Genomic DNA, 14,918 nt, shown 5'->3' with positions numbered 1-14,918 from the left:
GTGTCTCTACCATCTTCTACGGAATGCCGATACTGATACTCGGTAGTATTTCACATTTTCCAAATATATCACATAATTTGACATATTATCAAACAATTATCACAAGTATAATATTTCATAATAATTATAATATCATTTAAATAACATTAAAACATTTAAAATAATAACTATGTTACCAACATTTACATATGAACTTACCTCGTGTGCGAAAATGGCTACTTTTACCATCTCGTCCACAACTTGGTATTTTCCCCATTTTAGCCCGAATTTCAGTTTTCCTTGCTCTATCATTTAAAATATAGTCTAATTAGGGCTCACATTATTCAAATTGACCCAAAAATCATATTTTGGAAAAAATTATAGTTTTGCCCCTAAACTTTCACATATTTACACTTTTTCCCCAAAGCTCGTAAATTAAACTTCAGCCTATTTTCTTATGTTTTATGACATGCTGATCATTTTTTCCTTCTATGGAAACATCAAATTCTCACTCTAACATGTACTTATGACTATTAGGTATTTTTACCGATTAAGCCATTTTGCTCGTTTTCACTTAAAACCGAGTAACACAAGTTGTCTAACATAATTTAAAACCTCATATTCTATCATAAAACACAAAAATACACAAATTTCACCTATGGGTATTTTTCCAAATATAAACCCTAGGTTAAATTATTGCTAACATAAGCTAAATCGAGCTACCGGGACTCTAAAAACGTAAAAATCATTAAAAACGAGGCTAGAACGGACTTACAATCGAGATTGGAAGCTTGAAAAACCCTAGCCATGGTTTCTCCTTGCTATATTCAGCCATGGGGTTGAAGATGAGCAAAATTGGCTTTTAATTTTGTATTTTAATTCATTTTACCCCTAAATGACCAAAATGCCCTTACTACTAAACTTTCCAAAAATTCCATCCATGTCCAATTTTTGTCCATAGACTTATAAATTGGTAAAATTTCTATTTAAGACCTCCTAATTAATATTTCAAAACAATTTCATACTAGAAACTTCTAGAATGCAAGTTTTGCAAATTATTCGATTTAGTCCCTAATTTCAATTTAAGCACTTTATGCATAAAATTTCTTCACGAAATTTTCACACAATCATGCAATCATATCATAGACCTTAAAATAATCATAAAATAATTATTTCTATCTCATATTTTGTGGTCACGAAACCACTATTCCGACTAGGCCCAAAATCAGGATATTACATAGTATGCATGGTAATAAACACACGGGCAGAGGCACGACCGTGTGTCTCAGCCTTGTGGAGGACACGGTCTAGTACACGGGCGTGTGTCATGGCCGTGTGTCATTTTGAGAATGCTGACGTCAGAAACAGAATACCTAGGTTTTTGCACACGGGCTAACACACAGATGTGTTCTGGTCGTGTGAGAGACACGGGCTCTCAACACGGGCATGTGTCTGGCCGAGTAAAAACCCTTGTAGGTGTGAATTAGAAATTAATTTCACACGGGTAAAGGACACATGCGTGTCCTTAGGTGTGTAGGCCGTGTGAGTCACACGAGCCATCAGCACGACCATGTCGAGTTGGTCACACGGGCGTGTTGCTCTTCCACACGGGCGTGTGCCCTGTTTTAAGGACAAAATTTTCATAGTTGGTTTAAGGACCCGGTATAGTCCCGATTAGTTTCCAATGGTCGATTTGGGGCTCGTAGGCCCATAATAAGAAGATTAAAGTAGAAATTGAAAAAGATTTAAATTGGACCGAGTCTGGGTGATTCGAGATTGTTTGTGTACATGAGATCATGTTAGGTAATGCCTTGTACTCCGCCCCAGCGTGGGTTACGGGTACGGGTGTTACAGGTAGCATTTATCATTTGTTCAGTAAGAGACTTGTTAGAATGCATTTCTTTTGTATAAGTAAAACTCACATAAACCACTTGATTGTATAACTAAACTTTTAAGGGGAAAGTCTTAGTGGAAAGTGGTCCAGATTTGTGTATGAGTGAGAGGCTGCTATTTACCCAATATCTACCAACAAAAGTCAAATTATTTTCTCATTTGACATCGCATATTTAGGTGTGAGTATTCAATCGAATCGAGTGAAAAAAATTTGAGTTAATCGAGCTAATAAGTCTTATTTTATCATCCTAACTCGATTTAAAAAATTTTAAATTAAAATATTGTTACAGTATAACTAATTCCATGTTAGAGCACATAAATTTGAAATCATATATATTTGAAAAAATTCAAAGCAAAATAATAATAATAAAGTACTTTAGTATGATACAGTTAAATCATTAATTAACTTATAGGTCCCAAAATTATTATTCTAGAAAATTTTTAATTTTTTAACTTTCTTTATGTATTCTTTTAAATTTTTATAATTTTTTAAAATATATAGTTTTGAAATTTTTATAAATATTTTAAATTTTAAAATTATTTAAAAAATTTTAAAATTATTTTGATTTTTTGTAATTTTTGTTGAGAAGGAGACCAATTTGTTCATTTTCAAATTTGACAGAGAGCAAAAGGGTATTTATACCAATCTATTATTCAAATTGTAAAATCTAACTCGATTCGAACTCAAAACTCGAATAATTTGATTCGATTAATTCAAAATTTAAATTTTTTTTCAAATTTTTCTAATCAAATCAAATTTTAGTCATCCCTAACCATATTAAATAAAGTTTATTAACCTAATTAATAAAATAAAATAAAAAAGGTGACGAGATCCTTGACATGTACCCATTCATAGATACGGAGGGACTATAAAATTTGTAAAGAATTCAAAGCCCACGTAACTCAGGGTTTTAAAAAATAATTAAAAAGTTCTACTTTTTCAATATTAATAAATAAAAAAGAATCCAAGTTTTTGATGTAGAAAAATGGAATATCAGCCGACCCATAAAACCACTCTAGCTGTAACGTATTTGGTAGTTCGTCCTTCCTAAACGAGTGATTAGAATTGGAAGAAGTGATATTTTTGTGAAACCTAAGATTCCCAATTGGCCATTTTGGCATCACCAACTAATGGATTTTCCATGGCCGAAACAAGCACACGTCTACTCTCGCATGAAACTGTTTTCTCACACCATCTCATTACCACAAACGGCAATGGCAGCGATTCAAAACAAAAATCAATGAAAGAGAAAAAGATAGAACAGCAATACAACACGTTTACCCCACACTCCCTCTCCACACAATCTCTCGTAGCCAATCACAACACTCTCTCTTCCATCTCTTCCTTTGATTTTGACACCCCCCCTAAATATCTTTCTTCTGCGCCTCTCTGTATTTTTGCAGTACGTTCATATGAAAGCATAGGTTACGAAAATATAATTAATATTAAAGAAGAAAAAGGTCCAATTTTCTTCTTATTATTCACCTCAAATCCATTCTGAGGCTTAAATTCAAAACCCCATTTTTTCTAACTCGAAAACAAAGCCAAAAACAAAAAAAAAACAAAAAACAAATCTCCTGAGCATATATATTTGAAGATTCTATTGAGAATCATATCTCCGAGACTAAGAGAGAAGAAAAGAAATGGAAACTAGATTTTTTTCATTATGATTTGGGTATTTTTCCTTGGAAAGTAAAACAGATTTCTCACAAGTGAAATGGAGAAAGCTTCGTGCTTGTTTTGTGGAAATATTCCTTCAACTACAACAAAAGCTTTGGCTTTGACTGTTCGAAAGAGTAGCTTTTTGAGTTCTTTGCCATTCTCTTCTTCTCCTTCTTCGTTGAAATCTATTTGTTTATTTGTTGGCCGTAGATATTCTTTCCCTTCAACAAAATTTCAGTCCAAGCAGCTTGTTTGCAATGGTGGTGGAGAAAGCAGTGGCAGTCATGGTAGCAGCAAGTTTGCTACTACCACAAAAAAGAAGCCTAGAAGCAAAAGCTATATTGGAAGCAACCCAAAAATTAGCAAAAGTGAGAATAAGTCTACTTCTAAGCCCAACGATAGTGTCACTAGGACAAATATATTAGTGGAAGAATTGGGGTTGTTTAAGAAACAGAAGGAACAGAAGGTTCAAAAGACTAAGGCTTTAAATGTTAGAACTTTGTATCAAAATGGGGATCCTTTGGGCAGACGAGATCTTGGGAAGAGGGTTGTTAAGTGGATTAGTGAAGGTATGAAGGCAATGGCTTCAGATTTTGCGTCAGCAGAGTTGCAAGGGGAGTTTTTGGAGTTGAGACAAAGGATGGGACCTGGATTGACCTTTGTAATCCAGGCACAGCCTTATCTCAATTCCATTCCCATACCTCTTGGACTTGAAGCAATTTGTTTGAAGGCTTGTACACATTACCCGACTTTGTTTGATCATTTCCAGCGGGAATTGAGGAATGTTCTTCAAGAGTTGCAGCAAAACTCTATGGTTCAGGATTGGAAGGAGACTGAGTCTTGGAAGCTGCTTAAGGAGCTTGCTAATTCAGGTTCCTTTTTTTCTTTATTGCTGGAACTATTTTCATGTTCAACTTTATTTCTAGCCTGTAGGTTGATTATAGCACAAAGTACTTCTTTGAACATAGTGCTTGGAATATGCCAACTAATTGATTTAGTAGTTTGAATATAGCACAACTTACTTGTTTTAATATATTGCTTGGAATATTGCTAATTAATTAATTAATTCAGTTGTTTGGTAAGAAAATGAGTTTGAGCTGGGAATGATGGATTTGCAGCCCAGCATAGAGCTATTGCCCGTAAGGTTACACCTCCAAAGCCTGTTCAAGGTGTTTTGGGGATGGATTTGGAGAAGGCTAAGACCATGCAAGGCAGGATTGACGAATTTACAAAGCAGATGTCAGAGTTGCTCCGGATAGAGAGGGATGCAGAACTGGAGTTTACTCAGGAGGAGTTGGATGCTGTTCCTACACTTGATGAGGGTTCAGATTCATCAAAGCCTATTGAGTTCTTGGTTAGCCATGGCCAGGCTCAGCAAGAACTTTGTGACACCATTTGCAATTTGAATGCTGTTAGCACATCAACAGGTTACCTAATAATTTATCTTTGTTACAAATGGTTGTTTCTTTTATATGACACTGATAAGCCCTACGTTTGTGCTTCCATTTGGCCCTTTTAATGCCTATTTAGGAGTTTGTCACAAAAATGGTGGTTTAGTTTGCTAATGCCTTTAGAATTGCGTTATGTACAGGATTAGGTGGAATGCATTTGGTGTTATTTAGGGTTGAAGGGAATCATCGATTGCCACCTACGACCCTGTCTCCTGGAGATATGGTTTGTGTGAGAATTTCTGACAGCAGGGGAGCAGGTGCAACTTCTTGCATCCAGGGTTTTGTTGACAACCTTGGTGATGATGGTTGTAGCATCAGTGTTGCCCTGGAGTCTCGTCATGGTGATCCAACTTTCTCTAAGCTCTTTGGAAAGAGTGTGCGTATTGATCGTATTCATGGACTGGCTGATGCACTCACATATGAGGTATTTCATGAGTGCCTTTTCTTTTCTCATTCTTTGCCCTTACATTTCCTAGATGGTGAACATGGTGGTTTTGCAAATTACAATCACTGATATATTTGTTAACTCTTAGTTGTATTGCCAAATTCCTCTTGACAAAGATTAGCTCACTCCTATCTTATTGGCTATAGCTTTCAATTTGTATGATGTATTGACGTTTTTGTATGATAATTATGAAATGTAGAATTTTATCAAAACTCAAGGAAATAGAAGTTCCTTCATAATATTTGCACAAAGTGTTATTGCCAGGGCTATGTACTTCTTGTATTCTCGCTATCCTTCTTTTTTGAGATCCATGGACATTATTAAGCTTGGTTTTGCTAGGGTTCTGATATCAATCCTTTGTAATGTCTTAATTTCTGGAATACTCTCTGGTGGCACTGAAATTTTCTAGAAAGTTTGCGCCTGTTATGTAATGACCACTGAGTTGAACCTATACCTTCTCATTTGACTAGAGAACCTAGGTTATTTATAATTGCATCCCTCAAGGAACCATCATAGTGACAAAGTCATTTGCAAACCTTTCCTTTTTTAGGTACAAGGGATTATCAAAAGCTAGAAAACTGCAATCTTTAACGGAATATACTTAGTAATATTTTGGTCTAGACTTAACACATGGGTCAACATGTGATTTTGATTCCTCATCTCAACGCAAAAATGGGGCACAATGCAAACTTTGCTAATTACTTATGAATGCCTTTAGCAACATCTTGAAGAATCCTGAAACCTGAACTGATATGTTGGTTTTACTACATTACCTAATAAAATTTCTATAGACTGTTTTGAACTTTTTTCTGGTAAGATGCTAGATGTTTCAAGGTGCTGTTCTTGGCTTGGTCTACACCCTTTTTTTAACTTCAATTAGGTTCAGGTTGGTATGAGGTTGCAACTAGTGAATGATTCAGTCTATAGCATGCCATAAGGAATTTGCTAATGGATAAGACATCTTAAATCTTGGGACAGTTTTTTTGAATTGCCAATCAGTACCAATTCCAGACATATATCAACCCTTTCTTATAGTCTTTTTCTTTACCCTACTTCAATATATTTGCTTTCTGTTTGAATATTGCTTACCATGTCTAACTGCCCTCTCGTGTGTTTTTTAGCGCAATTGTGAAGCCTTGATGCTACTTCAGAAGAATGGCTTGCAGAAGAAAAACCCTTCAATTGCTGTTGTGGCCACACTGTTTGGAGACAAGGAAGATGTGGAATGGCTGGAGGAGAATGATTTGGCCGACTGGAGGCCAGCAGAGTTGGATGGATTGTTACAAAATGGAACATTTGATGATTCCCAGCAAAGAGCAATCACTTTAGGCTTAAACAAGAAACGACCTGTGATGGTTGTCCAAGGACCTCCTGGCACTGGGAAGACAGGCATGCTTAAGGAAGTTATAGCACTTGCTGCACAACAAGGTGAAAGAGTGCTAGTAACAGCACCTACTAATGCAGCTGTTGACAACTTGGTTGAGAAACTTTCCAATACAGGATTGAATATAGTTCGTGTTGGAAATCCAGCACGTATTTCTTCAGCTGTAGCATCCAAGTCTTTGGTTGAGATTGTCAATTCTAAGCTTGCAGATTACCGAGCAGAGTTTGAAAGGAAGAAGTCAGATCTAAGAAAAGATCTTCGACATTGTTTAAAGGATGATTCTTTAGCTGCAGGAATACGCCAGCTTTTAAAGCAGCTTGGTAAGGCATTAAAGAAAAAGGAAAAGGAAACAGTGAGGGAAGTACTATCAAACGCACAGGTGGTGCTTTCTACCAACACTGGAGCAGCTGATCCACTTATTCGAAGATTGGATACTTTTGACCTGGTTGTTATAGATGAAGCTGGGCAGGCAATTGAACCCTCTTGTTGGATCCCAATATTGCAGGGCAAACGCTGTATACTTGCTGGTGATCAATGGCAACTTGCTCCAGTAATTTTGTCCCGTAAAGCTTTAGAAGGTGGCCTTGGAGTATCCTTGCTAGAGAGAGCTGCAACTTTGCATGAAGGGGTTCTTGCTACTATGTTAGCAACTCAGTACCGAATGAATGATGCAATAGCCAGTTGGGCTTCAAAGGAGATGTACGATGGAGAACTGAAATCCTCTCCCTTGGTTGCGTCTCATCTTCTTGTTGATTCACCATTTGTCAAGGTATGAGACCCATTCATGTTGATACATTCTATAAAATGGAGCATAGATCTATCTCATCGTCAGATGTGAGTTAGCTCTTATTGTTTTTGAGTTTCTTCCCATATGCCATAACATTCAAGTCCTTTGGTTCACTAAAATTATCTGCTACACTCAGTTGACAAATCCTCCTTATTTATTAAGTAATGGCTACTGGAAATGCTAAAGGGGAAAAATTGTTCAAACTAATTAAAGGTTAATAGAACAGAACCTTTTATTCAATTGTTGTTTTAAGTTAATGATCTGAACTTCTCTTTTTCTTACCCTCTTTTGTATTTAAATGTATCTCTTCTCTTTTTCTCTTGCCCTTCACTTCCATGCATGTATCTGGTCTTTTAGCTTTCCATTAGTATGATTGCTATTCACTAGTTTTCCCTTTTTGATATCAAAGAAAAAAAAATAAAGCACACATTCGGTTATAATAATATCTACATCAAAAATAATAATTATACTTGTCTAAAGCTTTTGTTTCAAAAGGCATTAGGATTCAAATTTATTGAATTCTTCTAATTGGATCCGCTTGACCAGTGCTTCTAGGCACCAGTTAAGAATCATTTATTGAATTAGGAAAGTTTTTTTTTTACACTATTTTTATTGGATTCAAGAAAAAGTAATATATTAATTATTTCTCTCTTTCTCTCTCTCTCTGTATAATTTTACCAGTTCCATTTGGCATTGGTTTATGTTTCCCTTATTTACTTTTTCTGTGATGAGAGAAGGAAAAGAAGGAAAAAAAAGGTTCAAAGTTTTGATGATATTGTTGCATTTTTGCAGCCAACATGGATAACACAATGCCCCTTGCTGTTACTTGATACAAGGATGCCATATGGGAGTTTGTCAGTTGGCTGTGAAGAGCACTTAGATCTGGCAGGCACAGGATCCTTTTTCAATGAAGGGGAAGCGGATATTGTTGTCCAACATGTCCTTTATCTCATTTATGCAGGTGATTGCTCATATCCTTGTTCTTATTTAATGGTGCTTTCTTATAATCTTGCGGGTATTTGGTGAACTAGTTGAATTGCATATACTGATGCATTCTTTATTCAAGTTTTACTACTCTTTGGTACTAAAAATGTCAAACTATATTGGATTTGAGAATGCTAAGCGACATGTATGAACATGATCAATCTTGCATTGTGTCTGGGTGAATATTTTTCTTCCTTACCTCGATTGGGAGTTTATAACCTGCCACTCTTGTCAGGAAGAATGCTCTGTCTTTACGCTTATAGCAACCTATAGTCGTTTTGGGTTTTAGTTGTTTGTCATTATATCTCATTTTTGTTTTATATAGATGAATATGTTACGTTTGCTACAACAGTATAGGCTCTCAAATAGATTTCTTGTAGTCAGCTGGGGAGATTGTTCTTTGTCTCTTGTTGTTTGCTAGGTGCATTTTTGAGCAGCATTCATTGATATCTCCTACATGTATTTTGTTGAAATGCATCTACAAACTCAGTTAAAAACTAAGAATTTTGCCTTTGTTGCGTGCCCTAAATTTTCACTTTGTGCCAGGAGACATAGACTTCAAATGTTTTTGCATTCATTATCAATCATCTTTAAGATTTTATTCCCCCAAGATGTGCTCCTGCTGGTTCATCCATCAACTGTATAACCTATGATAATAAACTCTTGGCTTTGAACATGAAGGGCTTGTGAGAATAAGAGTGAAGGTATATGATGTAGGAATTGTAGTCTTTTGATGACTCAAATTTACAAAAGTAATAAGATTGTGCCACCTTGTTATATCTCGTATCTTTCATGCTGGATTGTCTTCTTTAGAGCTTCTTCCAAGAAGTTTTCTATCCTCAACATTCCCTTTGTACAAGTTCTAAAGCGGTGTCTGTTATTAACTTCTGCATAATACTAACTTATCAGCTGGTAAACAGCACCTGCTCTCAAGATAAGTCCATGACCCACTTCACCTTTTTGTTTGTTTTTCTTTTCAAATCATTTCCATGTTCCCTTCTAGTGACCAATAGGTCCTGAGTGTTATGATCTTTCCTCGCTTAACCAAGTCTAAAACTAAGTTTTGTTTTAATCTCTTACGCAGGTGTTAGCCCAACAGCAATTGCTGTCCAATCACCTTATGTTGCTCAGGTACAGCTCTTAAGAGACAGGCTTGACGAGTTTCCAGAGGCAGATGGCATCGAGGTTGCAACGATTGATAGCTTTCAGGGCCGAGAAGCTGATGCTGTAATTATATCAATGGTATTATTTATTTATTGTTGCGTGAATTACTATGTCTATTTTTCAAAATGTCTGATAATGTCATCATGTCTTCCCTGCTGTAAGCTATATGCTTATAGTCTTTGTCTTGCTTATTTCTAGTGATTCCACTCGAATTTGCTCATTGCTAGTAAAATTTCAGTTCTCTTTAGGTTCTAGACATATATATGGCACCAATGTACGAGGATCTTTGTGTTTCCTTGAGCATCTATGTTGCATGCAATGTTAATCGGACTTCATTTTTCTTAAAATACATGTGTGACATTTGTGTTCAACACATATTGGTCATAAATATGAGGGTGCGATCCTCCAACTACTTGAAAGAAAAAAAAAAGTTAGAAAATGTGAGCATTCCTGTGCCAGACACATTCTCATTTCCAGCATTCACATCTTAGTCCAGGCAACATAGGTTGCAGGTGATGAGTGTTATAGTGGTTAGGGCCTACTTGCATAAGGTCACATTATAGACACCCTATAGAATATTGTTATCTTTCAGTTTATCTACAAATTCAACATTGCTTTTGTGTTAAAATATTGCTAGTTATTCATTTGATACTTTGTTATGGAAAACCATTAATGATTTAAACAGCATGTAAGTTTAATTACGTGCTCTTTTGATATTATGGTGTTCTAAATCGGTGCTTCAATCACGGATTGCTTGACACCGAGTTATTATCGGCAGAAATGCAGGACTAAATCCTAACTAGAATGCTTTTGTTACTGCTGAATTAGGTACGATCAAACACTCTAGGAGCCGTTGGATTCTTGGGGGACAGTAGGCGAATGAATGTAGCCATTACAAGAGCTCGTAAACATGTTGCAGTTGTGTGCGATAGCTCAACAATTTGCCACAACACTTTCCTGGCCAGGCTCTTGCGTCATATCCGCTACGTTGGTAGGGTGAAGCATGCTGAACCCGGTGCTTTCGGAGGATCAGGACTCGGGATGGATCCAATGCTGCCATCCATCAGTTAACATGACATGAAGCAGGTTCAAGTACCAAGCTTTGAATTTGTTTCAGATGAATGATTGTTTGGAAGTTCAATTTGTGAAATAGATGCTCTGGATTTATTTCAGCATCTGTTTTCCCATTAATTTATGTACAGATGGTCATTTTTGTGAACAAAATTGCTACTTCTCGATTTAGTTGTATATAGAACTACACATTTGATGAACCCTAATTTGTATACATTTCAAAACTGCAAATAATATCAATGAAAGAAAAAAACCCAAAAAGAAAATTTGACTGCTATTTTAGTTATAATACTGTAAATGTTTTATATTTGATTTAGAATTGTTGTAAAGTTACATTGTACATGTTCCTGGATTTTCTTAGAATGATTCAACAATTCCACAGATAAAATTCTAGGCCGCACTTGTGCAGTGATTCCACGTATGATCCATTAAATACCTTATATCTAATTAGTAAGAAAATTGTTATTTGTCACATCTCTTATTATTATTTATTTGCTTTAATAATTTTATTATATATTTTAATCATATTTATTCTTTTTAATCCAATATTTAGAACTATTCATAATTTCAGTTTCAATGTACTCAAATCTACATTTTTCTGTCTGATAATAATACTCATACTAATTAAGTTGAAATTAATAACTAAATTCAAGTTTTATTTTCCTTTTTTCTTCTTTCAATCTCAGATCTAAAAGAAAAATTATTTAAAATGAATTTTTGTAGTTTAATCATGCAAGTAACTAGAAAGGAATTGGTATTTTAATTTCACACAATATTATATTTTAGTTGATGCATTCATGTTTTTTAACAGGAAAATAAATATTTAAATATTCACATTGCTTCCAATAAATCATTGATGTTTTAGTTTGCAACAAAATAAATCATTATTTTATTTGAAATTAAATTATGTATTTGGGTGAAAGAGAAGAATATATAAAATAATTTTTAAAAACAATATTACTTATGAGGAGTTAATTTTTTTTTGGCAAAAGATATTATTTGATAAATTAAAATATTATTATCATATTAACAAATATTTTATTAAAGCCAACAACTTTATTTAATATAATATTAAAGTGTTTTGTATTAACACGACACGTCCAAAAATCAAGCTATGAGACATTTGTCCCACCTTCAATGTAGAAAAGAAAATTTTAATAAATAATAAGTATAATGAAAAGGAAACAATACAAGTAGTCACCCAACTATTAAAAAAACTTCATTTTAGGCACTCAAAATAAAAAAAAAGTTTGCAATTTAAGCACTTATATTATATAGTTCGGTCATTTTGGTCACTCTCATTAAAATCACAAATGGCAAGTTGACATGAAAATTAAAAAAACTGGTATAATAGCAAATTCATGTAGTTTTGTATATTCTTTGAATTTTTTAGAATTTGATCAAATTGATAACATTTGTAAATTTTGAGGGTTAATTTTTTAAAATTATGACTAAATCGATATAATATGTAAAAGTTGAGGGCTAAATTTGTTATTATACTAGGTTTTTTAACTGTCACGTCAGCTTGTAGTTTGTGATTTTAACGGAAGTGACCAAAATAATCGAACTATGTAACGTGGGTGCTTAAATTGCAAACTTTTTATTTTGGGTGCTTAAAATGAAAATTTTTTATAGTTGAGTGACTATCTATATAATTTACCCTCATGAAAATGTCAATACTTTTTTAAAATGATACTTAAATAGTCCTTTAAATGTTGTTTATCAAACTTATACAAAAATAAAAGGGATAAATATCAAAACTATATGTGCACTTTAATTCATAAAATTTGATTTTGTACGATTTTATAAATAAAATTTTAATTTGATTTCAGTTTTCAAATATCAATAATAACATTATCAAATAATCATTGTTTGATATTACATACACGAATAATTACATTAATCCAATATGAAAATGTCTGTATGTACAATTGAATCAAAATTAAAACAATATAAATTTAACGTGTATATTTACACCAAATAATAGTTTATCTATAAATTTCACATTATGTATAAATTTCCCAAAACAAAATAGGATAAGTGGAAATGAAAATCCAAGTAGCTGATTTAGGTTGAGTAGCTACGTTTTGTTTGGTAATCTATCATCGTAATTGCAGCAGTTATCTATTAGCGTTGAAATAATGGACTTGTAAATTAATGCACCATCCCTTTTGCTCCATAATCTAAATTAAATAATAATAAACAAAAATTCTTCAAACTTTCTTTTAACAAATATCAAAATTTCAAGCTCATCACAAAAAAAAAAAAAAAGAAGACAAAAAACTCTGGGATCATGATTTCTTGTTCCCAAGAATATGAAAATAACATACCACTCAAGCAAACTGAAAAACAACTGGTAAAACAGTGAGCACCATTGTTGATTGTGACCCATAAAAAAAGGGTTAGGAGGCACATAGGCTTAGTCTCTTTGGCCATCTTTGGCTGGTGTTGAACCAAGGAAGGCATCATCAGGCTGGACATTGTGTCTCTTCGATGGAGCAGAGGGAGGAATGGGAACACCTTTGGTGAGAAGATTGATGGGAAAGTGTTTCAAGTCCATCATCATCACCTTATGTTTGTTGGTGAGGCTTAGATCATGGATTCTGTAAATGGCTCCATTGCTGACAGGGAGGATAATAATAACAACAAGAAGAAGAAGAAGTGAGAGGTGAAAGAGGGTTACACTACTAATCTGTCTGCTGCTACCCATTGACATAAAAACAAAAGATGGTTTTGGATTTTGTACAGTCTTGTTGAGAGATGAAACAAGTCAAAGGAGTGATTCTAGGATCAAATTTATCTATATGTATTATATTAGTTGTATGAAAAGCAAAAGTAAGGAGGAAGAGGAGGATATGTGAGAAAATGTCAATGAAAAGAGTTGCAGTGTAACGGATGCTTATGGAGAAATGGAGAGTTGAATTAAAATAAGGGAGAAATGGGGGAATGAAAAATAATAATAAATAAGTCTGTTTGGGAATCACATTTATATATTTGTTACCTCCTTCTCCACTTATATTTTTATTTTAGTTAGTTTAGTATATACATTATTATCAATACAAAAAGATGTACATTATTCTCGTATTTATAAGTTTGGGAGGGAGTACGGATAGTTCCAATTTATTTTTTTACTTGAAAGTTGAGTAATTTAGATAATAATAATAATAACAACTAGTCTTAAAAGCAAGCTAATTTGAAAATATAGTGAATGAAGAAGATAAATAAAGGTAGTAGAAAAATAGCACTATCAATGTAGAAAAAACACACACAAGTAAATCTTAGGAAGTGAAGAAAGCACTGCAAAACTTACGTTTTGAACAAGCCATTGATTTGTTTTTCTAGGATTCACTTTATTGGTGGGGGCAATTTGTGACTTTCACCCCCTTTTTTTATTATTAAATCTAATTCATCCTCAATATTTTTATAATATAATAAATTGTCACTTGTCTCTTTCTTTTTTATTTTATCTATATATTTCAATTTTTATTTTAATTTCTTAGTGCTTAATTTATGGCTAAAAAAGATGGAATGAATTGACGCACTTTTAGTAATAGTTAAAATTAAGGCAAGTTTAATTCTATTAATTTGTTTTTATTCGGAATTTATTATTATTTTTATAATAATATTTTAAAATATTTAAAATTTTTCAAATTTTATTGTATAATAATTTCAAACCATGCTGTGTAATAATCTTTTATTCAAAATTAAATATCTGTAATTTTTTATCATCAAATTATCTCTTTATATAAGAAAAAATGAAACTTTATTTGGGATTACGACTCTTTTTGCTTTTATTAAAAAGGAAGGATGAGAATAAAGGAAACTTACTTTAGTTAATCACTCCAATTATATATATATATATATATAAAAGAGGTAATTTGTCTTGAAAGCATAAAAATTTTCTTTTTATTTACTCTTTCGATATTTTATAATCCTACTAAATTTTGACCAAATCTAAAGTTGAGTCGAATCAAATTCTATAAACGAAGATAAAACTCTTCTGATACTATTTTTTCCATCATAAGATTTGACCATAAACTTAACAACATCCAATTTCTTAATAATACTCATATTCAATTGCAAGAAAAGCTAATAAA

The 14,918-nt window shown here is 33.4% G+C and overlaps 1 protein-coding gene across 1 annotated transcript; it reads left to right on the top strand.

Annotated features, from left to right (window-relative positions):
• The first annotated feature begins 3,162 nt into the window (after positions 1-3,162).
• LOC107891390 (DNA-binding protein SMUBP-2) lies at positions 3,163-11,098 on the top strand. Its single transcript, XM_016816177.2, has 7 exons — positions 3,163-4,407; positions 4,654-4,962; positions 5,127-5,410; positions 6,553-7,584; positions 8,395-8,563; positions 9,671-9,828; positions 10,579-11,098. Exons 1-7 carry the CDS (start codon positions 3,591-3,593, stop codon positions 10,819-10,821), a joined length of 3,012 nt encoding a protein of 1,003 aa, XP_016671666.2. The 5' UTR covers positions 3,163-3,590; the 3' UTR covers positions 10,822-11,098.
• The last annotated feature ends 3,820 nt before the right edge of the window (positions 11,099-14,918 follow it).

This window comes from Gossypium hirsutum, chromosome A11 (genome assembly GCF_007990345.1).
Source record: "Gossypium hirsutum isolate 1008001.06 chromosome A11, Gossypium_hirsutum_v2.1, whole genome shotgun sequence".
NCBI lineage: Eukaryota > Viridiplantae > Streptophyta > Magnoliopsida > Malvales > Malvaceae > Gossypium > Gossypium hirsutum.
This window is presented reverse-complemented; position numbering and strand designations above follow the sequence as displayed.